The sequence below is a fragment of the Falco punctatus genome (assembly GCF_963210335.1).
Source record: "Falco punctatus genome assembly, chromosome: 7".
Classification (NCBI taxonomy): Eukaryota; Metazoa; Chordata; class Aves; order Falconiformes; family Falconidae; genus Falco; species Falco punctatus.
The window spans coordinates 8,738,495-8,765,201 of NC_137587.1; the positions used below are offsets into that span (position 1 = coordinate 8,738,495).

The window sequence follows — 26,707 nt, forward strand, 5'->3', positions numbered from 1 at the left end:
CGAGTCCCAACCTATAAATAGATCCCAGCTCTGTGATTGATATAACAGGCAGCTGACAAAAAAAAAAAAAAAAAAAAAAAAAAAAAAAAAAAAAAGCGAGAGAGAGAAAAGAAAAAAAAAAAAGGAAAGGAAAAAAAAAAGAGAGAGAGAAAAGAAATAACCAGGTCTTAAGCAAAGCAGCAAAAGCTGGGCTTTTAACTCTGCACTGAGCCCAGGGAGGAGTCCCCCACAGTCACCCGTGGGCATCAGAAAAAGAAAGTGCAAGGCAATTACTTTCCCAGCAGCATTACAGCAACTTGAGGCACGTAAAGCGAATGAACAAAATTCAATGCACAAAGAAGGAGAGAGAAAGCATAACTGGCAGACTGCTTCCAACTCTTCTGCAATTTAACAAAAATAAATGCCATTTTAAAAACAAGTTGGGGATTCTGACAGAATGAGAGAGGAGTTCAGAGCTGAATTCTAGGGCTTGGTCCAGGCGTGCTTGTATTTCTGCTGCAGAATAAACTAGGGCTAGTGGGTAGGTCAGCAATTTAACAGCTTGGCAGTCAACTTAGGGTCTCTGCCCACAAACCCTATTTGATGAGGCTGTTCCTGACAACAAAACTGAGGGCACTGATGGCACCTCCCCTATTGACTCAGCAAGTTCCTTAGGTCTCAGGGATCTGAACCATCACTCCTGCTCAGGTCCTTGACCTCCAGGAGAAAACCGATGTTATAGGTATCGGCACAGCTCTTTTGCAGAGGCTGAGCTGGGAGCCCACTATCTGGGCAATGACTTGAGAGAACACATCAGAAATGCTTCTGTCCTAGTCCCCATTAAGAGATACAGGGGTAATGGTCCTGGATGTTCCCATATCTAACCTCTGCAGATACTCCTGTCAGAGCCACAGTCAAGCAAAGCCAAAAGCTTTTCCAAGAGGCAACTGGTTCTCCAAGCCTTTGACAATTCCTAGATATTCATGATCTCCAATAGAACCTTAATGGTTATGCAGTTTCATAGCAAACAGACTCAAAGGCAAGGCAACTCCTAACAAATACCAGGAGAAGGGTGGGGGAAAAGAGGGAGAACAGTAGGCAGAGAGAGGCAAAACAGCTTTCACTACACTGCTACCTTTGGCAGTATCCCCTACAATCATCCCTAGTACCATGCTCAGCTCTGCAGGCAAAAGTACTAGTGCAGACAGAGTACCAGATCCACCAGCCTTCTTTTCATATTGCTAGGGTTGCTTAAGCTGAGATGGTAGAGAAATGCTGAACACATAAAGAGCAGGATCAAATTCTCAGGCACCAAGCCCATGCTGAACTCCATGGTTCTTTGGCTCAGTGGCTAACAGTACCTGAACTATTTAAGCTAGTTTAGGCATGTCTACACTGCACTGCAGCTGCTGCTCTTGCTGAAGTAAAGACAGTTAGTTCAACAGGAGCAGCTATCCTAAAGCAAGGCAAGGACCCACCACATCATAGCCAAGGTCTCAGTTCAACTGCAGCTATTGATTATGTGGGAAGATAAAGTCATTTTCTCTTTTTGGGCCAAATTTGGCTGTATGCGTAATTCACCTCCTGTCAGTATGCTTCATGTCTAAGCTGGTAAGATTTAGTCAATGAGGTTTATTTTTTTTTTAAATGCCCTTTTCATAGTACAGGGGCCTGATGATGCAATGGGCAAAGACTCATGACATTTAGACATTTTCCTGAGTTGAGCTACTGCCCTGTGTGAAGTCTGGCTTGTCACTTTACCACTGCTGCATATCCCCCAGCTTTAAAAAACCCCAGAGATAATATTACTTAACACTGCACTTTAAAGCAGTTTGATACGTATAGATGAAGACCTACAAATGAAGAGGGGGAAAATAGAAAAGTATCTGAGAGGCTGAGGTCCAGTGTGGAAACACATCCTCAATTCCCTGCCAGATTCTGGTCCTTCACCTTCACTTAGTTGGGTCAGATCTCAGATAAAAACTTGCTTGACCAAACAAAGAAAACTCTGAATTTCTGCCCTCTCATTTGGGCTGACTAGTACAAGATGGTTTGGGCTTTAATATTGAGAACTGGAAGACATTTTACCCTTCCCCTTGCCATCGGAAGGAATTTTAGAAGCTCAGTACACAGAATAATCAGACTGAGGCATGGCAGATCAAGGTCCCAAAACAGGGGCACCTAAATCCAACAGTCACTTTTGAAAAATTCAGCTTTAACAAAGGCATAGTCACATAGATCCTGAACATGTTACCACTGTAGGACGGTTCTTTGCCATTCTATATTGCTGACATCTAAAGTTCTTCAAATACTATTCTGTCAAGCCTTGCATTGTAAAGAACAGGGTCATCCCTACCCCATGACATTGCCATGGGCCAAACTGAAGCCCAAGGAAACCCCATGATGTAGTCTAAATCACAAGGACACTTTGGGCACATCGCCATCAGGTAGCTGGGAAGCTCTATTCAGTTCTCAGGCCCAGGTCCAGTGCTTATCATTGGCATCCCATATCCACAGCAGAGCAAGACCTGAGCATACATTAGTCCTCCATCCGTCCACTTTCTGCCTGGAGGATGAAGGGACGAGGACTTGCCAGTATTACACAGTTAGCAAGTACGGATGAACTTGAATGGAGTCAGCATTACTCCATCCTTTCACTGCCAAATTTATAAGGATGTATGACCTTAGTTGCTCCCCACTGAAGCACCCAGCAATCCAGAGAAGATCTGCTTTAGGTAAAACTTCAAACACAAGCCCTCTACCCCCACTGCCAGCACTGCTGTGCACAAACACCACCTAATTCCAGCCTCCAGCCTCAGGATGAGGCAGGGAAAGAATCCAACAGTAGAGGCCTTGAGACCAAATGCCCACTTCAAAACACTGCAAAAAGAAAGCCAGAAGATTTCAAAAGCACCCTCAGATACATTAAAAAAAAAAAAAAAGGCAACAAACAAAATAGATCAATGTCAGTGACTTGTAGACTCTATAAACTCTTTCCTGGAAGCACCCAAGTAGAAGACAGTGTAAAGTGCAAATGCAGCTTTGCATTTTTTTCTACTTGTTGTTTGGGAAGGTATTTTTTTAAATGCTTCTTGCATCATAAGTATGTATTTCAGTCTCAGATTCTGAAGTCTATGATACAGAACTAAGATTTCAGTGCTTGATTTTCTTCAAACACAGAGTTTGAGCTTTGCATTTATAAATCTGGGCAGAATTTGCTCAGCTGCATACAAGCTATTACAGAAGAATGCAAAATGTACTTTCCTTCTATTGACAAAAACAAACAAAAATTCACAGCTACCCTTTTTAGATAGGGACATGGCAAAACCAGAGAGAGCTTGAAAATACTGGTCTAATCAATGTAATCTTCCAATTCCCCCCACCCGCACATTAAACCACACAGATAATCTTTGTCCTTTCTCCTGTGAGCCTCAAATGCTTCTGTGCACATCTGATCTATGTGCCATAAGTTTAGCACTCAGAACCACTGCTGCTTTTATATTGGGAAATGCAGGTATGAATAAAAGTTTTACAAGATAAACTGAGAGTCAGCTCTGCAGCTTCCAAAGCCAGCCACAAACTAAGAATAATAATAGTAACACACAACAAAAAGTTTCTTCGGCAGAGTCACACTACTTCTAAAAAGTTTCACAAACCCAAAATGCCAGGACAGCTGTATTATTGCCCTGCTGGATTTAGTGAGGTGTGAATTGCACAGATTTCAAACAGGGACACCAAAAAAGATACTATAAAATGATAACTCTTTTCACATAAAGGAAATGAACACCAAAAAAACCCTTTTCCAAGACTGTGAAAATAACAAGATAAGGAATAAAATGTAAACAAAAGGAAAATTTTGAGTAGCAACTATCTTCTGGATGCTTGGCACACGTAGTATGACTTGGATTTGATTTAACAGATAGTTAAACATACTATGCCTTTTGATACAAAACATGCGCTCTGAAAACCAGCAAATATTCAAGAGGGAAATGCTGATATTATTGCTAGGAGTTTAGCTGGTTTATTTCCTCATTTGATTTTGATGCTGCAAACTTAATATTACTTAAGTTATTTTTCTGTGCAACCAATATCCATAGCAGGGTATTTTTTGGCACACACTGAGCCCAACTTCCATGCATGTGCATCCAGTTCTTTCATGTATCCTCCAGGAAGGTGCATACCATGCTGTCACGTCACGTCTCTGTCATCACCAGGGAAAGCCATGCTGCTTGGTTAATACACTTGTTATTTTTCTCCTTCTTTCGCTTCTATACATTTTACTGTTTTTCAGGAATGTGGAAATGACTACAATTTTAACAAAGCCCCCTACCAGATTTAGCCATTCCAGCTAAAGATGTTACCACCTTCCAGCACCTGCCAGCTGGAAAATTAGGACTCCAAAAACCCTTTGGCAGAAGGGAACCTGCAAAAACTTTCTAAAAAGCTTCAAGCAAAGCACATCAGATTAGGACTAAGGAACTTCCCTGGATTAGGCAGCACTCAAATCTATTCTTCCATTTTCAGAGCTGCAGGCAGAGAAAACTCTTCACCTGGCATAACTATTTGCAGAGTTAAGCTGTGGAGAGGCACCATCTGTGGCTGCTCAGCAGAGATTATGCCATTGGCTTTAACAAGAACGAGAGCAAGCACAGAAGAATGCTACTCTCCCTTGTTTTTCAAGTCCACCACTAATAACAATGCAGTAATGAAAAATAGCTTGGCCTGAGCAACAAAACATACCAGAGTGAGTTCAGAGACTATCCAGAGGGAGCATTCAGCTCTACATATACACACAGAAATAAAATCTGTAAGGATTTAACTAAAGCCTGAGAGCACTAGGACAATCAGATGCTGCATTACATTTAAACACACAACCTTTACCAGTCTATCATGTACACTATGACAACAGTCCTTTCCACCTTTACCTCATTTTAGAACCCTCCTAAACTTCCACTGTACTATGGAGCCTTTGCTTAAAAAAGGCTTCTGTAAACACACCCAGCACAAAACAATGAAACAAAGTAAGACTTCCTAGATGTATTCCTGCCTAAATTGTGTAACTATGATATTCTCTTGCTGGAAACCACCACCATCTTCTTCCAGTCTTACACTGCAATGTGTTTTACCAGTGCTGGGCTATCAATTTCCATCATTTAGGGTAGGCACCTTCCATGCTTTCAACTTGTTGTGGATGCCTTGCAGAAACTCATTGTTGTTGTTGTACCACTTGTTTAGGACCTTGTTTAGCACCAGCAAGTCCACACCTGTGCTGGCAGGGCATTAGCTGTGCACTCAGACAAATCTCAAAGCAGCCCTGCAGCCTACTGAGGTCAGCTTCAGGCAAGAGATACTGTTTCATGTTCACAGTGACCTTGGCCATGGTGGGGAGGGAGAGGAAGCATGGTTACTGTCATAATAAAGCTTGTAGCAATTCTGATCGCAAGAGAAGGAGGACAAAGTGAGATTTAAACCAGTTTTGGTGCCAGATCAAATAGGGACCAGGATTGCCAGAAACAGGTCCCCCTTGGGTTTTTGTTTCTGTTTTGTTTTTAATTCAGATTCCTTCAGACAACTTCTACAAAACCCAAATAACTGTTATAACCGCAGATGGGCCCAACCATAATGTCTGGCTCAAGATCTAAACTTGCAGCCAGACTCTGAGCTCAGCTCCTCAGAAAAATCATCACCATTTTCCAAATGCATGTGTCAGGGGGGTTACTGCTGCTCCCTCTTCTCTCCAAGGAGAGGCTGCATACTCTTTGATTGCGTGTCTTGCTCAACTAAAAGACATTTAAAAAAAAAAAAAAAATGAAGGCAAATAACTGGTGAAGCTCCTCAAAGGAGGAGATGTTCCTGGCTGCAGACACCCAGACGAGGAATAAGCTTTTCCAGAAGCCATTCCCGTGCAAGCTGAGGGCTTTCAGGGCCGCTCACCTGCCTCCGTCCCCGCTGAGGACATGCCTGCCCGCTGGCATGGCCCAGCAGAGCTCTCAGGGGAAGGCCAGAAGCCACACAAGTTCCTCAGCCTCTAAAGCAAGGAAATAAAGAGAAATTCTGCAGTGGGTCCCTCATGAGCCCCCTCCAAAGCAACACCACTGGCCTCCTGTCCTGCCTTATCCCCTAGCCCAGTTTATCACGCCTGAGGAGCCCTTACCGCTGCCCTGAGGCTGGGGCTCTCGCTGGTGTGAAGAAGGCGGCGTAGCTCTCATCCCTGTCAAAATGCCACCAGCCAAGTGTCACTCAGCATGTCCCCACCGGGGCTGCGGTGAGGCGCTGGCAGAGGGCTGCAGGGCGGCGCCTGTGAGGAGTGGCCGGGACCGCCCCGTGCCAGTCACAGCCGGTTCCAGCTGGTTCCAGTCAGCTCCAACCGACCCACCACAGGGCACAGCTGGGCCCCCGCAGTTCAAGGTGGTGGTGCCCGGGGGAAAACATGTTTAAGAAAGGACAGAAAGTGCTGCACAGGCTGTGGGAGTGAGAAACAGCCCCGCAGACACCAGGTCACAGCGGAAGGAGGGGAGGAGGCGCCCCAGGTGCCGGAGCAGACAGTCCCCTGCAGACACCATGGTGGAGCAGGTGGATGTTTCTTGAAGGAACTGCATCTCGTGGCTGGCCAAGGTCAGCCCACCGCAGTACCTCACAACAGACGGAAAAATCTGCTTCATTCAGTAGCTCTCCCTCTGCACCCAAGACCCAGCCAAGCCAGCGCCCCCAGACAGGTGATCTCTGGCTGACAAGGCCAGGCCTCCTGTGCCAGGCAGGACACACCACAGGGATATGTAGGAGACAGGCCACCAAAAATAACCCTGAACCGTTCTGGAAACTGTCTTGTTACAGTGGGAGAGACTATTCTCCCACACGGATCACATCAAAACCCTACCTACAACTCCCAACCAACGAGGGAATTAAACCATCGAATCTGGGGGGCACTTGAGGGCACACAGGACTTCCACAGACAGAGGGATGTGTACGCAGATGCCTGCCTCAATCCCCTTGTTGGCAGCGAAGTTCTGCCACCATAATATCACTCCCTCACTGTGGGTAAACCAAACGCGAAATGGCAGGCTAAACACTACCCTCACAGAAGCTTCTCCAGCACACAAAGCTATGGCAAGGTTCACTTGCACCCTGAGGGGAACAAGGAGCTAATGCCTCTCAGCTCTGTGCCATCTAAAATCACTTCTGAGCCTACTCTGTGGCTGCCAGGCCCTTGGCAGAGAGCTGTAAACCCTTGTAATGTGTTGAACAGGCACAGACCCAGGTAAAATCCCCCCCTCCCTTGTCTCTTTTTCTTTGGGCTAACTATAGCAAGTTCTCCTGAACTTTGGCTCAGCTTCATCTTAGCAATAAGGGAGGTGTTTTCTCCCCCTTCACTGCAACCCTGCTGCAGTCTCCTTGGCCTCCTCACCCCATCACCTCAAGTCCTTCATCTCAGTGCTGTCAGCCACCTCTGAAAGCTCTCCTGACCCAGCCCCTTCATGCTCTGCAGTCTGGAGCTCCTCAAAACTCAGAGTATTTCCTCTCCAAGAGAGTCGAGAGCGGGAAGGAAAAGAGGGAAGGAGCCTTTTCTTTAAATATAGTTATCCATATTTGCAAGAAAGAAGAGTTTTGCAAAGGGATTTACCGTTCCTTTCCTCTGCTCTCCAGGCAGTCAGAAACAGCTCCCCAGCACTGAGTTCATCCCAGATGAAGGAGCAAGGCTATAGCACACACAGAGAGGGAACAAGCTGCAGGGGCTGTCTGTGCTGCTGCCAAGCTTTACTGCTTATTTCAGGCACTCAGGATTTGGTCTGAAGATGCTTTACACTGCCAGGATGTGAACAAAGTGCCACACACATGGTCCCCAGCAGAGACGACAGTGCCAGGGAGTGCCAGAGCAATGTCCCTGGCGCTCAGGGAAGTGCACCACAACTGCCCCACAGCCAGCCAGAGCTACGTGTTGCTGCCAACCAACAGCCCGCCAAGCTTAGAAGGAGCCAAAAGCTCAACAGTTTCTCTACCAACAGTCTTGTCATGTGCCACAGAGAACCATCTTCCCCCCTGCAATACCTTTGAGGCCCTGGTGGGGACCATGCAGTGCCTGCTCACCCACCCCGCACTCCTGGAAAAGCTAGGGGCAGCTTCTGGGCACAAAGGTGCCCTGCAGTTCACCACAGATGTTCAAAGCTGCTGGAAACTGAGCTGGAGCTCAGGTATAGCACAGTCTATAGCAAGCTACATTGTTTTCCATCCTTCCCTCCTCCTCCCCACCCCCCCACCCTACCCCCTGTAAGAAGATGTCACATTCACTGAGACTTAACAGTGAGGAGGCAAAGAAAAATTTGTCAAATTCTTAACCTCAAGTGGATTTACCCAAAGCCCCTTGGAAACAGCTGCTTGAGGAAGGTTTCTGTTGAGCCCGTGTTTCAGATGCAGACATTTGGTTGCTCAGTCTCTTGCTGCCTCTTTATTCTGTGCCCTTGACGCACCTGGACCTGTCTTTGCCTGGAATAACCAGTCCCTTCCATCGCTTCTGCCTAGAGCCTTGCTGTTTCCAGGAGGTGAGGCCCAGCTCCTCACCAGTCCCCTCCCTCGAGGAATGTGTCACAGGCATGGCTTCACATACACTTGCTCACACATGGCCTGGCTGTGACTCCCTGCTGAGCACAGAGAGGAAGATCTAAAGCAATCACAGCAGCTTCTTCCCTGACATGCCATGTACTACCATGCAGCTCTCCTGTGCTCACAAGCTTGGAAAAGAAACCAGCCCCACCATGAAATCACAACCTTTCTTTAGCACCTCTATGCAGAATTAAGCTCTGTGCAAGTGGTGGATTCAGCCTTGTGTGTCTTTGCAAGGCAGGGCAGTGGCACTGATGCAATTTGCACCTTTGCACATACAAAAAAATTGCACTTTGCAATCCGGTAACAGAAAGTCCAGGAGAAGCAGCCCCATTTTTATGTCATTCAGCAAATAAGGGTATGTTAGGAAAACAGAGCTATACAGGGCTACTTCAGCATGCTCTGAATGAGCTGGTTTGGGTTTTGACAGTAAGATAGCATCGTTCATATGGACTTCATATCCAGATGAGAACCAGGCTGTATTAATTCAAATGGAGAGCACCATGAGATTGTATCTAAGCTGAGTTATCACTGCATGGTGCTCTCCTGTGCCCTGTAAATACACTTCATGTAGCATAGACAAGAACAGAATCTCTCTCTCTTGAATACTCATCATATGCCTTGCCATGAGATCCTGGGATTCACTCACCTGGTGAAACCCCATGGAAACTTCTGCTTTTTGGGAGCCTGTTGCTCCAGAGTTGTTGTGCTATGTCTGTGTCATTCTTCCAGAGGAGTTTCTTTTTGCCACATTATCAGATGACACAATTCACGTTTTTAAATTGGTAGAAATGGGAAGCGGAAAATTTTTCATGTCTCCTTCTCAAGTTTCCAAAGAAAACAGCTCATTTAAAAATAGTTATTTGAGTCTTTACTTTCTCACAGGTCACTAGTTCATATCCAGGCAGAAAGCAAGGCTCTAATTTGGAGGCAGGTGGACTGCTGGTCATAACCATAGGGCATTTCATATTTCTCAGCTGTATCAGCAAATTCCCCAAGAAAACACTTTCCTAAAACATGGTCATTCTTTTATGAAATATAACAAAAAGCTGAGTTTTGGAGGAATTATTTAAGTCTTCTGTCTTAACTACTGTTGTTCTGCGTAGCTGGCAGTAATTTGGAGAAGTTGTTACTCACCCTGGAAAACTAATTAAAGAGTAAACAAGCAAACAAGACTTGACACGAAAAGCCACAATATCAGGAAGCAGCCCCCTGTCCAGAACTGCTCCTTGATTCCCTCCTTCAAAGGTGATTTCTTTAGCCAGGTTCTCCATAAATGAGAACTCTTGTTTCACCTCCTTCTTCAGAATGTGTCTGTGCAGAGAAACTGCTCCTGCATTGCTACATTATGCTTGCGCAATGTTACCTGTTCCCCTTGCAAACATTGTTAAGTGAATCATGAAGATGGACAGCCTCAATGGTCCACATAATGGCAAGACTGCAAACAAAATCCATTCAGCCATTACCTTCATTTTGTGCTATCGAGCAAGCCAAAAGCAAGGAAGTTCCCTGACAAAAATGTCATTAAGGCTGTACCATGACAGAGATGACTACATAGTTACTGTTCATCTCTGAGAGTTAGTTTGTGTTTCCAGATGCCTCATAAATGATAATTTTTACTACAACTAATTACAGACACACTGTGGTGACTCCCCAGCCAGACTTGTAACCCTTTTATGTTATTGTTATTATTATTATTATTATAAGCAGCATTCGGAACCTGGGCACTCTGACACTAAACACCACGCATATGCAAATATGGTCTCTACTGCAAATACTTTGTAATTTGAGGCCTAGTCCACATTATTTTTGTGTAAATGTAACTATCCCACTTCACAGGATGATTTTTCAAGAATATTACACTAAATAAAGTTATATAACTATAACCACATTCATGTTAGCCTAGCTTACATTTCCGAAGAAGTTATGCTGAACTAAGTATGTCACACCAAAGTAATATTCATGCCAGAACTGTACCAGTTTAACTATACTGGGATCCAAAAAATCACAGTGAAACCAGTACTCAAACAGTCTAATATGATGAAAACTGGGACACACATAAGCTAGAGGGCAGAAGATACAGTCAGTACAGACATCAGCAATTTCACATCTGCACCTCAACTTACCTCCTGAAAGAATCTTCTACTGAAAATTTTGTGTGTGCATTGCCTTCTCAGGTACCTGAAAAAAATATGCCTTGTTTCCAATAGCTTTCTCTGTTGTGTTTGACTGGTTTTTAAACTGTATTATACTGAGGCTGCAATGTTACTCACCTTTTATTAAATTCCAGGGAATCGACACGCATTAGCAGCATTATGAATGTCCAGAAAGAAGGAAGCTTGTGCCTTACTAGTCGCTAGAGAATCTACAAGAGACACTGACCAGCCAGTGGATCCTCTGTTACACACACAGTAAGATGTGAGCCTCAACTGAACTCTTCTGTAATTGGGGCATTTGGACAGTCCCTGTCCCATGTGGTTTTCCTGGACTCTAATAAGAGTGAGCTCATTCTGCAGGCTTTCCCTAAGGGGTAATAATAAGGTCTTCCTCCTCTACCTGTCACCTATTTCACGAAACTTGCGTGAACTTAATACCTTTCAGACTTCTGACTGGGTGCAAAATGCATTTTAAATTAGATAACAGGTTCAAAAGTTACACAAACTCAACCAGTGCAATCACATATGCAGTATTCTCTCAGAAAAGCAGCCTAACAATAAATTCAAGTTAAACCAACAAGGCATTTTTCTAAGGAACACAATGTTGCAATACAATCTGTTTTTCATTTTCTTTAAAGCCAAAACAAAATCAACCAAAAAAACCAAACAGACAAACAAAAAAGCCAAAAAACACCCCACTTTTCAACCGCAAGGAGCTGGATATGGAATCAGGAGCCCTCACCTGTGCAGTGCTCAGCTTCATCCCACTTCACTCGTCTTGTGCTGCCATACCCCTCCCTGCTGATGAGCATATCCCACCCGACCCTGCTCTGCCTTACATGCAGCATAGGAAGAGGGCAGGCAAGGGTTGCATGAGTGCTTCTGGATTCTATGATCGGTGCCAGATTTAGGGACAACAGTTTCCCTGGCCCCCAGCAGATGTGCCTGGGCTAACAGCTATCTTTCACATGCTGATAAATTGTCACTGTAATTCACAAACCCCTGGAACTGAAAGCCAAGATATCCTTCGATGTTTAACCCCTCTTTTTACCAGTTTCTCTGTTTCAAACCACTCCTGTTTACTCTAGATCTCTTGGGGAACTCGAGGATTTGAAGTGATGATGGTAGGCTGCAACCTGGATAGCTTTTTCCTTCTGTGTTGTATTAATCCAAGGAGGCTGGGTAGGTCCTCTGCATGTTCAGAATCCAACTTCCTACTAGACAGGTTTCTTGGAAGAAAATGCAGCAAACAGCTATGTTCTCTAGAGTCAGATCTCAGGATAAACAGGTCCGGATTGTGTTGGTCCTGTATGAGGTGTCAATGCTATGTCTTTGTCTTACCACTCCACTCCTCCCTCTTTGAAAACCCAAAACATTTTCTCTGAATAATGACAACTGCACTGATTTCTTCCCTCTGTAAGGGAGCCTGGAGCCTGCACTGATATTTTTAGGTAACCCACTTGCTTAGTTTTCTTCCCCTTTGTGAATAGATCCTTTGCTTAGTCTAACTCATACTGCCACACACATTCCTTGTCTCTTTCTTGTTCTGGCACTCGCTCAGAGCTGTAAATGCAGCACCTACCGCTTAGATACAGGGCTACACTATCATTTTATGCTGGGGTTTGTGTCTGGGCTCTCCCAGGGCTGTACCCACTATGACCAGAAGTACAGAGATAGAGACCACAAGGAGACCTTGATAAAAGTAGCAAGCAGTTGAAGTATTACGTAGGAAGCCAAGAAAAAATTCCAATTAGTACTTTTACAATTATTCATCAAAGCTGATAAAGATCCCATTCCAAAGGAAGGGGGTAAGAGACCCAGCCAGCAAAAGAAAGTAGCCTACAGCTGAAGTTTCTCATCCAAATTCTCTCCAGTTTCATAGTGACACCTGGCATAAAATATCACTACTTTGACGTTGGTGTCAAGTTTGTGGAAGTACAAATAACAAAACCAGTGACAAGGATGGAGAGGATCAGTTAGTCCTTGTGTGTCTGTGTCCAACACACGCTACTGTTGTCTCAAAGGAGCTTCCCCTTGGGTTCTAACCATATCCTGGTTCCTCGACTGTCTTCTGCTTCGGGAATCTTAGGAATGTCTTTTATACATACTTTTTTCAGCCTGTGTGCTTTGTCCTATCCAACTGCTTTTTTTCCTCATGCTTTCCATTCTTGTTCCCAGTCTTTCCCTTTCCTTTTTATTTTGGCCCACAAACAACCCCCTTCCCCAGCATGTCAACAGCAGTGGGAAGTAACCTAATTAGTAGTTCCTTGATAGCCTACCCCACACATGCACATACCCATCCCCCCAGTATCCCACTGGCAATTCAACAGCCCTCTCTCAAGAAAGGAAAATATTTCCATACTAATTAATAACAACATCGGGTATTTCTGAGCGGAAGGATCTGGGATTCCCATCTGGGCCTAGATCTCTCGAGCTGACAGAGCAACTGTACCTTAAAGCACATTTCCTTTTCCAAATCCTTGTGTCGTTAACTGTTTACACTGCTCTCTGTACGGAACATCTTTGTCAGCCTGGCTTGTGTATTAGCTGGTACCTTTGCAATTGAATTCAGGCTGAATTCCTTCAGCACTGAGTCTCTCTCTCAGCATATGGCACTTGCTCATAAACCTACATTACTTTCCTTCTCTGTTCTCCAGCAGGATTCACATGAGCCAAGGACCTTTCCACGCTGTGGTTCTCAAAAGACACAGATGTTACTAGATCCATTTAAAATGTCTCTGCTGCTTGACATCCCCTGACATCCCCTTCACTGTCTGTTTCTGCCACAACCACTAGCCAAAAAATCAAGTGCTGTTTTTGAAGCATGTCTACAGAAGAGGAGTATTTCCCAGTGCTGACTGACATACAGCACAGATTTTCTCTATATGTAGTAGGATAGTCCCATTCTTGTCTTCATACAGGAGAAGGGAAAAGTAGGAAATGCTTCCCCCTAAGGACTGTGTTCAGACATGGGCTTCCAGAAAAGAGAAGAGAAGGAGCATACGCGAATTTTGCTATCCTATCTTGGAATCACCAAAAAAGGGAGGGTTGTGTCTCCTGCCTCTAGAGGTGACCTGAGACAACATGACTAGTGGGTTCTTCTGCACCACAGGCCAGCAAGAGAATGAAAAGCAAATAAAGAAAAGTGTGGGAAACCCTGGTGGTTTTGAAAAAATGCAAAAGACAGCTCTTCCCAGTGAGAAAAACCAATACAGGTCCTATACTACCTATCAGCTCCTTAAAGCTATGACAAATAAGCAAGACTATTTCCTAGAAGCCCTATACGGACAGCATTGTGTTTGGGGACGCCAGTGTTGAAGCGGGACTGCCAGATCCCATCCCACACACTGGAGGACAGCAGGCTGTCTCTGGGGTCTGTTGAAGTAGCAAAAACACCAGCAGCAGCTACAGAAAGGTTTACAGCAGCAAAAAGCAGCCCACAAGCATGGGTCCTTCTACACCGAGTGAGCTGGAAAAATACTTTCAGATAAGCATTTAGGTAAAACAAATGCACAAGGAGCACATTTACTAAGCAGCGGGCCAGTGAAAGGCATCTTCAAAACAGAGTAATAAGGAGGGAACTGTAAAATAGAATAAAGAAGGGAGATAAGTGAGGTGCCTCCACTTATTCTGTCACTGCAGTATCGCCTGCACAGCCTCCACTGCGTCACATACTCTGCATGTCCATTTCCCACGCCAGCCTCCTTCTGAAGAGCCTTTTATGCCCTGGCTGCTGCCCAAGCCTCACTGCATCTGCACTGTCCCCAGTGCCTGCCTGGCCACAGTCTTGCCCAGTCTGCCCCACCTCTGCAAACAACCATCACATTTCCATCCACAAGGCTGAAGTAAGGAAGGATGGAAGGAATGAAGGAAGAAAGGATCCCTCTTCAAGGAGTGGGAAGAAGGATGGAGACAGAGGCAAATAGGAGGGAGAGTGAGAGGGGCCATAAATTCCCTTCTAATTCCAAATAATTCCGATTACATGGATGAGTAGTTTTCAATCAGAAAGATAATCTCAAAGATAGATGGCAGGATAATTGCTCGTCGGCGCGACGTAAATATTGTGTCGTTTCTATTAATCTCAGCGAATCGGGTGTCAGGGTTGTCACTCATTCATCAAAACAAATTAAAAAAAAACATATTAAAAAAAGAGAGAGATGCTGGAGGGAGGGGGATGTGTATCCAATAAGCAGCTGAAGGCGTGCAAGGTAATGAATGCTGCTTACATGCTGTTTGTATTTTTTGGTTTATAAAAGCTAAAGGTAACTCAAGCAGTAGGTCTTTATTAACCTCTCAGTAGGGACTGCAAGGGGCACTGCTGCATGCAGAACAGAGCAATAGGGCTGCAGAATGGGACTGTGGTTGCACAACATGGGGAAAGTAGTGGACAATACACCCTAGGTATTGGGACTGAATAGTCTGGGCATCAACAACAGGCAGAAGGTACTGCAGAATCACAGTACCTGGGAAAAAGGACATGGATCACAGCATAAAACAAAGGCAGTGCCTCCATCTGCCATGTATAGGAGTGGGCAGGGAACAGAGAGTGATGTGGGGAGGTTGGCAAGCATGGGACACAGTAGTCCTTGGTGCAATTTCCCCACTGGCTGCAGGATGACAGCATGTCTCTGCCCCACTGCTATATCCCCTGTCTCCTTAGCATTGCATCCCCAGGCATTATTCACCCCCCTTTCCCTGCCCTTGCAACCTGCCTGGCCCCAGACACCCTCCTCTTTGGTCCCCTGGCCAGTCACTGATTAGTGTATTGGCTTAATTCATTTCAGCTGACCCAGCAGGACCGATCCCTGCCTTCCTGCACCCCCTAGCACTGTCTCTCTCTCTCTCTCTCCTGGGAGCCCTCACTTGCTGGGGAGAGTGCCCTGACTTGGGACCTACAGATAATAGCTTGGGTCACACACTGGTCAGTCATCAGTGTTTCTCCACTGACTGCACAGAGAAGTTCCTTGGGAAGACCCCCATCCCACTCTGATACCCATTTCCTGAGGGTTGACACCTGTTTCCCCAGGTTAGGAGCCCTAGCCTTAGCTTCTGCATGTGGGGCTTTCTCCAGCGGATGCTGGGCTGAAACTACCACTCACATCACACAGCTTTACTGGTGGAGATCAGGTTGGCCTAAGCAAGCTTGAAGAAAAAGCTCTCCATGTGACTTTCTCCTTACCCATGGACATAGTCACATCTTTCCAAGAGTGAAAAACTTCTTCTAGACAGTAGCCCCCAGCCATGCCATTTTGTGTTGCAACCTACAAGAGCTGGTGAACCAGTCAAGGCTAGATAAGCATCGGGACAAATGACTTCCCCAGCAAACTCAGTCACGGGCAGGAAGCAGTTCCTAACTGTGCAGGGAGGTTCTCCAAGCCAGGACTGTTTGAGCCCGATGCTTGCTGCTGCGATGTGACAGGGAGCCCCTTCAGTGCATCACGATCATCTGTAGTCACTGAAGTGGTGCTCTTTAAATAAGTCACTTTGGTTTGCTGTCACCTCTGTAGCATTTTTGTGGGGCTTGAAGAAAACTGTTCCTTTCCCTGCCTGCAGTCTGGAGCAGCCAAAACACTGCCTGAAGCTTATGCTCTGACTGACGTGTCATAAATACTTTGAGATGAAAGAAATGCAAAGATATTATGTTTTTAGACCAGACTTAGTTTGTCAACTAAGACAAGTTTTGCCCTCCTGAGCTCCAGGAAGAAGCTGACAGGTTTTGGCTGTAAGTTAGCTTAGTGCTTTGCAAACAGCCCACTAACACAAGGACCTGAACCAGTGCCCAGGGACTGTCTTCACCAAACGGATTTGAAAAATGCTAATATTTCATCCTTGGCCATGTCAGTGTTTCTGTTCATTTACTGCTGCTGTTTGCTAAGTGAACTTATTTATTTAAAAAGCCATTCTATGGGTTTCAACTCCTGTTGAAAGTTGGAAACAAATTCCCCATGGATGTCCTCGTGCCAGGCTATGGCAGAACTGGTCCCAGTGTAGGCCAAGATTCATTAGGATTGAGTGCTGATCTCACTGCACAGTCCTCTGGGACAGAGGGAGCAGGGAGACTTGTCCCAGCAATACTTTTAACCTGTCAATCCAGCCAGCAACGCAATATCCGCTGGGGATTTCAGCTGCTTCTGTGATCCTGCCTTATCTCCCTACATCCCCCGGTGTGCCCGCCACTCGGTGAAATGTCACTTCTCTCTCCCTTTCTTCCAAGCTGGAAGTGAACTTGTGTGCCTGGCAGGGGGGCTGACAGACATGAGCTGAAAGGCTGTCAAGGACCCACTGAAAAGCGGGCAAGCCACTCTGTGTCAGATTTCGGGGTCTAACACTGCAGCTTTCTGTCTGCACTCAGGCTAGCTCTAAATGGAGCCTTTGATAGGCAGCCAGGCAGCTGTCATCACAGGGTCAGCCTCAGAAGCAGGAGGGTATGAGCACCTGGGAAGCACATGCCAGTGAGCAGAGAATAGCAGAAGTATTGTAAGGCTGGGTACTGCAGGGAACCACGAATGCCAGAATGAAGGGAGAGTCAAGCACTGGACAATGGGATACACCAAGTGCATCCACCCACAAGTTCTGGACAAACCTCTGTTCCACAATGACTTCTCAGGGGTGAAGTGTCTCACAAAACCAGCCTCTGACTAACTCCTCGGTGTTTGTTTCCTTCTCTAAGAGATTAGCCCAAAGGAGAGTCCTCGAGGTGGAAGAGTGCAAAAGCACTTACCTTCCATAACCACCCAACATCATTTTCTGCTTCCCATGAGTGGGTACTGTACTAGCCTTTGACTTCCCCATGGCTGGAGTCAGGGTACGTAAACATGACTTGATGCTCAAGAAGAGTACGCCTCCTCCCAGTACGTCACGGCTTTCCCAGTGAACACCTGGACAGCTACCCACTACAAAAGATTGAGGTCATCCATAGCGGAGGTGAGGGAAGAATAAAATCAGGAGATCTCCCTGATTCCCACACTCAACAGCCTGATCCCTATACTCATGCAAGCTGTAGTTACAATTATGACCTTAATTAATTACAACATATAAACTATACACAACTATACATAAATAATTAATTTACAGCTACCAATTGAGCCAGTGCTTTCACTCTGGAAGAAAGAGTTGGCCATTTGCTTAGTGAACTCCTTTCAAAGTACCAGCTGACAATCTGGACCTTCATGTACTGCTTTTTTTCAGAGACATTCTCGGAAAACAACCATCTGTGGAGTGAAAGTTTGTCACAAATGAGAAACTGGATGAAACTGAAAATGTTAGTGAAGAACAAAGAGCTAGTCTTCAGCACGAGACCAGATCAGAAGCTCAGTTGCACCAGGGTCTATGCTAGGACTGCTGAGGTATATTATAAGTGACCTGGAAACTGAGAAGAACAGGTGGTAGAAAACTGCAGGTGACAGCCTCGTTTAAATTAATCAACATAAAAGTAGACTGAGAAGAACCTGAGAGTGACAAAGCTGGATAGAAAGGCAGACAATTGTGGGTGAAATCCAGTGTCAGCCAGGCAATGCAGGCTGCCCTCAGACAGCACTTCCATGGGGCTGGAATTTCCAAATGAATACAGGAAACATAGACAGTTCAATGGAAATGACCTTTCACTCTACAGTGGTGGTGAGGGGGGAAAAAAAAGCAGGGGACAAAAAAAAAAGCACTCATTCAGATACACCAGGAAGGAAATAGTAAGTGATAACGGATAGGAATTTTTGTCCCTATGTTCTGCACTCTATAGTAGCACTATCTCTGTATGCTGGAGGAATCTTTTAGGGGAAACATCTCTGCCTTCCTTTTTCCTTCCTTAGATACTACCATAAAAAGCACAAGGGAACCATGCCCTCAGAGAGAGCTACCATAGTCAGTTAGTACTGAGTATCTTCTGGAAGAGAGCAGAAACGGGAGTGCAAAGCCGGGAGAGAAAAGTGCCTGGAGAATATAGAATATATGAAGCCACATTAACTCATGGGACTTAACCCCACCAGGTAGCACTGAAGATACAGATTAAACAGGATTAAAAATAGGATCAGATAAGAATTTTGATCTGATCTACACAGGCTCTCCAGTCCTCTATTCTCTCACTGACAGCGGTCAAAACTTGCAAGAACCTCATAGTAGTTTGGGACAATCTACCTCCTTTTGTAAAATTATCATCCTGAAAGTCAGAGATCTGGTTAAAACTCCCAAATTGGTAAAACTCTGAACATCAGAGAATAATGGTGCACCCAGCCCCACATCAGTGACTGGATGCCAGCTGAAGGAGCCTTCCACGAGCTTTATGAATAAACTGGGTGGCAACCCCTCAGCCTAAGTGCCTGACTTGTTTTTAGGCTTTGCATACTGACACAATAACTGCTTCTATATCCAAATATAGATATATTACAGATCTCATCCAGAGATGAGAACTGTACAGAGCTGCCCCCTCAGCTCACCAATGCACCACCAGCTAGACCCACCTTCCTGGAGAAAAGGCAAAGAACATCCAGAATTGGAGGCTGAAGCCAACCTCAAAGCATCAGAAAGAGAAAAAAAAAAACAAACCCTTACCCCCCCAACTCAGTTCTCCTGGAGTGTCAATGACTCTGGGAAACAGGACTCAGGAGAGGGGGATATTTGGTGCAAAGTGGTGTGGTAACTTCTACTTTTCTACATGTCACCCTGCTTAGCTCCATTTCAAGTGCTGAATGGTTCCTTTCAGTGTAACTCCCCTGCACCTTCTTCTCTCCAGACCTCCCTCCTGTGCTTCTCTAGATGGGGAGATAGGTGTGGACACCAGAAGCTGCAGCAAGATAAGTCTGCTTTGTTACCCAGAGGCAGAACAACTGTGCTGGCCACGTGAACCCAGCTTGCAGAGGTCAGGCTGGAAAGCACTGCAGGGTACAAAAAGCCATCAAAGGGAAAAATGATAAGCTTCCTTCCCTTGTTATATTTCCCAGCTCTGCCTCACCCTTCCATGACCTTTACAGACCAGCAACCCACTACTACTGAAATCTCTCCCCTTGCACACAGCTTCTCCCACATGCTGTAACAGCCCGGGACCAGCCAGCTCCGGTATTTGGTGGCTGGTCTAAACAGGGACTGAACTGAGCAGCAATACTGCATTCAGAGCTTGCTGTAAAAAGTGGTTCTTGGGCCTGTCAGAATCAATGCTACCCTACAAAACAGTTTTAATGTATATTCCCTTTAACCTTCTCACTTCTCCCTGCTCCACCGGGGCTAGGATAGGCACAGCAGAACCTCTCCAGACTTGGTGAGATGCATAGTAAAACTTGCCCTGAGGAAAGTTCATTCACTTCCCTTCAGCCCCTGCCAGCCCCACCTGAGCACTGCAAAGGCCGTGCAGAGACTTCGTCACTGCGGTGAGCACCCCTGGGACATCCATGACCCTGCTGGCTGGAAAGCCCACACACAAAGCAGCCGGGCACTCCAGGCACCCAGCCATGAGACAGACATGCAGAACTGCTCTTCAAGGGATGGATTTTCAGAATTCTCTCACATGACCTCACTGTCCAGAGCTGCCACCTACAGCTGGTGGGGGGATGAAAGGGCATGTTTAGCACATGGTCCACTGAACAGGAATGTCAGGGGCATAAGGAAGAACAACCTGCAGCAATGGCCCAACACAGTCTAGGTGGACAATGAGGCAGATTCCTCAACACCACAAAGGGTGAATGTTGACCTCCAGGAGCCCTACCGCTCCCTTTTGTCCCTCAAATGCTAAATGGACAAACCACAGAAAATGAGACTCCAATGTCACAACAAAAGCCTGGGACTCCCAGGACAGAACGTGGTTCACTCACATTAACACCTCCCTGGCGTCAATCTCATTACTTCCCTGCTCCTCCATTTCTCCACCAGAAGTTTCCCTAGGGATGGTGTTGGTCAGGAGGCCATACTTGAGCAGCTCTCTGGAGATGCTGGCAGGGGAGCATTGGAGAAGGCCAGAGTATGTTAGTTATAATGCATTTGGTTATTGACGTCACTCATTTTTTTCCTTGTCATTCTCCCACTCCTGCACTGCAGCAAAATCCTTCTGCTCTCACCCCGACCCCCATTCAGATCCTTTCTGACACTGTGATTAGCTATGTTGTCCTGTGGACACCCTGAAGTTGGAGCTCCTTACAGAGGACATGGGTTCCCTGATCCAAAGCATGCCCACTGATGACTCTGCTGGGTGCACATAGTGCTTCTGACCGCTCTCCCACTGGTTCGTCCATCAGCATTCAGACAGTCCACAGGCCATAGACAAACCTCACTGAAGCCTCTGGGAGGCTTTCCATTGACTTCCACAAACAGCGAGTCAGCCTTACTTCTCTCTCCAAGCAGCACAGTCTCAGGATTCCTCCAATGCACAGCAAGTTGCCAACCATCAGACACCAAACGAACACACTCACGTGGCTGCATCTCCTGGCACTATGGCCTTTTAGGTTTCTCCTCTCTACACATCAAGTTCAATGTGGTTTTCTTTTACTTGCATGTGTCCTGGCAGCAGAGACCTTTATTTGTTACCCTTGTTTCTAATTTCAAATCCCACACTGCAGTCACCGGTTACAGTGCTCCCAATTTGGTATCCTTTACAGATTTAATTAATAGTCTGTTTACCTCCTCTTCCATATATCTAATGAAAAGGATTAATCATATCAGCTTGAATGCTGGTCCCTGTCCCACCTCAGTGGCCATTTCAGGCTATTAAATGGCAAAGACCAGATCCTTCTGCCTCAAGCTCGTATGTGTGATCCTTTTACAATCATCACTGTACTTTGACCAGTTTTAAGTTCCCAGTCTCCCTCCTACCTGGAGAACAAATACACACTGCTAATGGGATTTCATATAGCAGAATCAAATCCTTCACCAGCGCTCAGATGCATGCAAAATTCAGACAAAGAAAACATAAGGGAACAAGCAACAGCAATGGAAAGCCAAGAGCACTTGTGCAACCCGGTTTGTTCTCCATACTGTCTTTACAGATGTCATTACCTGCTCTCAAGAACTCCACATAATTCCTTTCTCTTTTCCATCTCAGTTTCCAAGGAGTTACCAGCACTGCAAGAACTCCAGTGCTTCCGCCATCCCTATCTGCCATCCCTGTCCCTTACTTCTAGCCTTCCTTGAGCACAATTCCCCTGCAGATGCTCTCTTACACAAAAGCTAGGGGCAGGGACAACAAAGGTGTATGCTGAAGAGCTCAAGAATTTGTACAAAAATAACTGCAGTAGCTGAAGGTACTTGCATTTCCACATGCAGGTATGCCAGTGGATTAAGGGTCACATTCTGCCCTGGAAAACCTCTCACTCTATTTATCCCCATTTAGAAGACGGAGCACATGGAAATCTCCCTTTCCCTCTGGGAAACGAGTAGGAACAGGACAGCTTCTCAGCAGAGCTGCTTCTCTCACCTGAGGCCACTGCAAGTGACCTGACAAAAACATGCTAACATCTGATACTGGGTTGAAACCTGCCCTCTTGCCCCGAGGCCAGCAGCAGATCAGAAGAGGTGCTTGAAATGGCTACCTCTTCCCCTCTCTCAGCCTTATCGCCTTTCCTCCTGGCCTGCCAACAGGAAAATTATTTCTCTAGGCTTCTTGCAAGAAGGAATTGGGCACAGAAAGCTCTCAACATACAGAGCAACTTTGCAGCTTTGATTACAACAGCTGTGTTTAAGCTGCCTGTGGATCACTAACTACAATGCCGACAGGTACACCTTGAGAAAAATGAGACCGATGCTCCAGCTCCCTCACTCTGAAGCTTGCAATAGAGGGATGCACTTATTTTTAACCGAACTTGTCTCAAGGAAGAGGGCAGGGCAAATGTGTCCTTCCAACGTCCATGACATTTGTCAGGGTTGGAGTAGAAGTCCGAGAGATGCATGGCAGACAGCATGAGGACAGATGCCCAAGCATGAAAGCAGATCTCCCTCAGTGAGAGGCACAGTGACACTGCATGGAGGAGCAAGGAAAAGGGTTTTAAGGCCTCTGAATCGAATCCCTCAGAGATCTTCTTTTCTGTGGAATAAATGTACTCACCCAGAGTCTGTGACTGGGGAGCAAGTAGCAAACCCTCAGTTAAATCAGTCATTGCTTAAAGGCCAGCTCATGACAAAACCCACCATGTGCTCTGCCCACCATGCTCCCCTATGACCTGCCTGCCTGTGATGGGCTCTCTCCACTTCGGCATTGCAGCTGAGTACTCTGCCCCTTGTTCCACTCCACCTCTCCACTAGCACCTCCACGTGGATTGAACCCCACCTTCGAGATCCCACCTTCACTCTAACCTACATCTTAGCCCTTCCTGGCTTCTCATGTCCCTTGGTAGCACATCTAAGGCAGCCAGAAAGCTCTCGCACCCCATCCGGGCATGTTACCAGCTACTCTCTGCTGGCTGTGAGCTGACTAAGGAAAAAGCAGCCTAAAGCAGCTGACTTTACAGACTACGGGTTTCTCTTTGGCCTATAACTTCCTTCTGATCCATTTTCCAAAGAGGTCCAAAATCCAATAAATTAGGGCCAGTCAGCATCACCTGTGTCCTCGGGAGAATGATGTAGTGAGCCCCCTTAGAGCATATTTTGGGCACACAAAGGAGAAGAAGGTGGTTAGGAACAGTCAGCGTGGATATTCCAAGGATAAATCATACCTGACCAATGCGATTCTCTTCTATGATAAAATGGGACTTGTGGACAAGGGGAGAGGCATGGAAGCCATTTACCTTGACTTCAGCAAAGCATTCAGCACTGTTTCCCAGAATGTCTCAAGTTTGATATAAAACTATTATGAGTGGACTATCAGATGGGCTAAAAAATGATGGGATCATCAGGCTCCGAGGGCAATGTTTATACGCTACCTGGAGGCCAGTAACAAGATGTATGCAGGAGTGTATCCTGGGACCTGTCCTGTTTAACATCTGTATCAATGACCTAGAGGCTGCAGCAAAGCACACTCTTACCAAGCTTGTATGTGACACCAAACTGGGGGGACCAGTTGATATGCTCAAGGCAGAGCTGCCATCCAGAATGGCATAGACAGGCTGCAGGAACTGGGCTAACATGAACCTTACGAATGTCAGCAAGGACAAATGCAAAGTCCTACACCTTGGAAGAAATAATCCCCTGTGACAGTACATACTAGGGACTGCCTGCCTGGGTAGCAGCTCTGCTGGAGAGGACCTCAGGGCCTGATAGGGAGTAAGCTGAATATGAGCCAGCACTATGCCTTGGCAACAAAAATGTCCAGCAGTGCCCTGAGCTGTATTCACGGGACCAGAGCCAGTAGATCAAGGGATGTAGTTATTGTACTTCACTTGGCACTTGTCAAACTCTGTCTGGAATATGTTGTCCAGATTTGGGGCCCCAGTATAAAAGAGAAATTGATAAACTGGTGCAAGTTAAATGGAGAGTGAGCAATGTGGTCAGCAGGCTGGACCATTTGCCCTGTGAAGAGACACCGAGGGAACTGGGCTTGTTTAGCCTGAAGAAGGTTTAGAGGGACCTAATAGCAGACTTTCAATAAGGACCTTATCAAGAAGACAGAGACATTGTGGGTTGGCAATACACAATAGATACAAATGGGAAAAAAGAGAGGTTCAGACCGGATAGAAGGAAAAGCTTTTCCAGCGTGAGGACAGCCAAGCATTGGAACAAGCTGCACAGAGCAGCCTTCATTTTTGGAGACTTTCAAGATGTAACTGAGTAAAACCCTGAGCAACCAAGACTGAATTCAGTCTTGATCCTGCTTTAAGCAAGGGACTGTACCAAAGACCTCCTGACATCCCTTCCAACCTGAATTATTCTGTAATTCAATGATTCCACAGACGGCAGAAGACTTTCATTTCTTGCAGAGGTATATCTGGAGTAGGAACAGGTACAAAAATGACAGGACCTGGCTACCACTTCCCACCAGCTCTGCAATTACTGCCTCTTCACAACAGCTCTTCTCATAGCACCCATGGAATAGGTGGGCGAGGGCCCCTGTGAGAGAAAACCAGCTACTCGCATGCACTGTAAGGTGAAGGCCTGGCCCTGGCCACTGCCAGACCCAAAGCAGAGATATTTTTTCTAGTACAAGTGAAGGAATGGCTCATGGCTTCTCGGAGGTACCAGCAATCACAGAGCACTCTGCAGGCAGTGTGCTGTAGAAGTATCAGCTTCTCCAGTATGTCTCTCCATAAGAACACAAATCCTTCAGAAGAAAACCCATAAAAGATGGTTTGTACCAACAAATATGCAAAGCTATTTCTATGGGAAAAAATCAAAGTGGGCTTTGAGCAGAACTGCATCACAAAGAAGTTGGGGCAGTTGATTGCCCCTCAGTCTTCACATCTGTAAAAAAAATGTTATTTCCCAGCAGCACACACATAGAGCTGTCTCCTCATAAAACCAAATTATGGTAGGAAAAATGTCCTTGTCTAGGCCTAAATAGTTGGAGAGATGGCAGAAATTTTTAGCTAGTAATTCTTTCTAGAACAGGAAGGACACAGGATGGCTCATCCCATATATCTTACGATGGAAGAGATCCTTTGTTCTTTACAGTCAAGGGAAACATGAGGAAATATCTGTTGAAAGGAAACACTTCCCACTGGAACAACCTGAGGGGCCTCCAAAGAGCTCACCAGTGATGTCACCTAACACCTTTTTTAAAAAAAACCAAACAACACTGAAGCAATGATAGTAAGATTCCTGTATTTTGAAAAGAACAAAATGGATGTTGGCAGGGAATTCTAGATCAGTTAAACTTGATCTCAGGCTGGACAAAACAATGAAACAGTTAATCCAGAATTATACTGGCAAAATAAAATCAGAGGCTAAAAATATAGTGGAAAGTAGGTCTTGTTAGGCTGCTACCTTCTCTTTCCAGCTCTTGCTTTTTTTTTTTTTTTTTTTTTTTTTTTTTTTTAAACAGGATGACACATCTAGTAGGTAACGAAAGCAGTGCTAGTGCAGCATACCTGGACATCCATAGCAAGGCTGTGGCTGCAGTCAGTTTAGGTGTCGTTTCACACCCAGTGTGCAGGTTCTAACACATTCCTGGCCCTCAAACCACCCTGCTGTCCCTGTTCAGTACATGCAACAAGCTTCAGCCCCAAATGTGCTCTGTGTATAGCAAAAAAGCAGGGGCAACCAAGGTGGCAGTAGCGGCAGCCTGATGACAGTGGCATACTGCCTGCAGTATGGGGAGCTGGACATGCTGCTTTCACTCAGTCTGCCCAGCGCCCTCTGCTCTGCACATCCTGGAGCCAGGGCAAGCTCTGGGCTGGGCTGCAGGGGACAGGGACACAGACTGACAGGCACGAATGGCAGGGAGATCCATATCCCCATGGAAGGAGAAGGATAGAGCTGAGGATCACAAGCCCTGTTCCTGGTCACAAGCAGGCTGCAGCCCCTGTCTCTGGAGAAACAAGTGCCATGAGGAGCCTGGGGCAGCGCAAGCCAGAACAGGCATCTGGGCAGGGTACAGAGACGTGCCATGGTCTGGGCCAATGAAAACACTGAGCAAAGTTTTCAGGAACCAGTCTTTCCCACAATCACCTTCTCATGAGGAGAGGAACATGAAGGACAACATTCTTTGCCTCAAACTTCCTTCTGTGACATCTCAAGTAACAAACGTATGCTGTGAGCAACCCATAGGGTATGCAATCTATGGATTAAAAACTGGCTCCCCATTTGAGATTCAAGAGCGATTGCCAATGGAAAAATAGCACTAAACAGAGACGTTAGCAGGTGCATGCATTGGCCCATTGCAATTACAACTCATTGTTGGTATAGGTACAACACACAGGTGGGTGAGATGAGAAAAAACAAGGAAAGAAGCTACACACCATGACATGACTCACATCATTCTCTATAACCCAGCAATGCACAACCAACACAAGGTACAAAGTGGCTCTGATGCTGCAGGGGATTATCACAGAGGTAGTCTTGGGGGTCCCAGGCACAATATGAGCTCTCATGTAACCATTGGATCTACAACATGGGAAAGATTAAGAGCA

At 45.9% G+C, this 26,707-nt stretch overlaps 1 protein-coding gene across 4 annotated transcripts in view; it reads right to left on the reverse strand.

Moving 5' to 3' along the window:
• Nucleotides 1–9: 9 nt before the first annotated feature.
• The window catches only part of GPATCH2L (G-patch domain containing 2 like), an 85,997-nt gene continuing 59,299 nt past the window's right edge, over nt 10–26,707 (reverse strand). For all 4 annotated transcript variants that reach the window (XM_080395985.1, XM_080395988.1, XM_080395987.1 and 1 more), the window contains one exon: nt 10–26,681. In XM_080395985.1, coding sequence (XP_080252111.1) covers nt 26,553–26,681 — 129 coding nt within the window. In that variant the 3' untranslated portion in view covers nt 10–26,552. The remainder of the gene's footprint in view (nt 26,682–26,707) is intronic.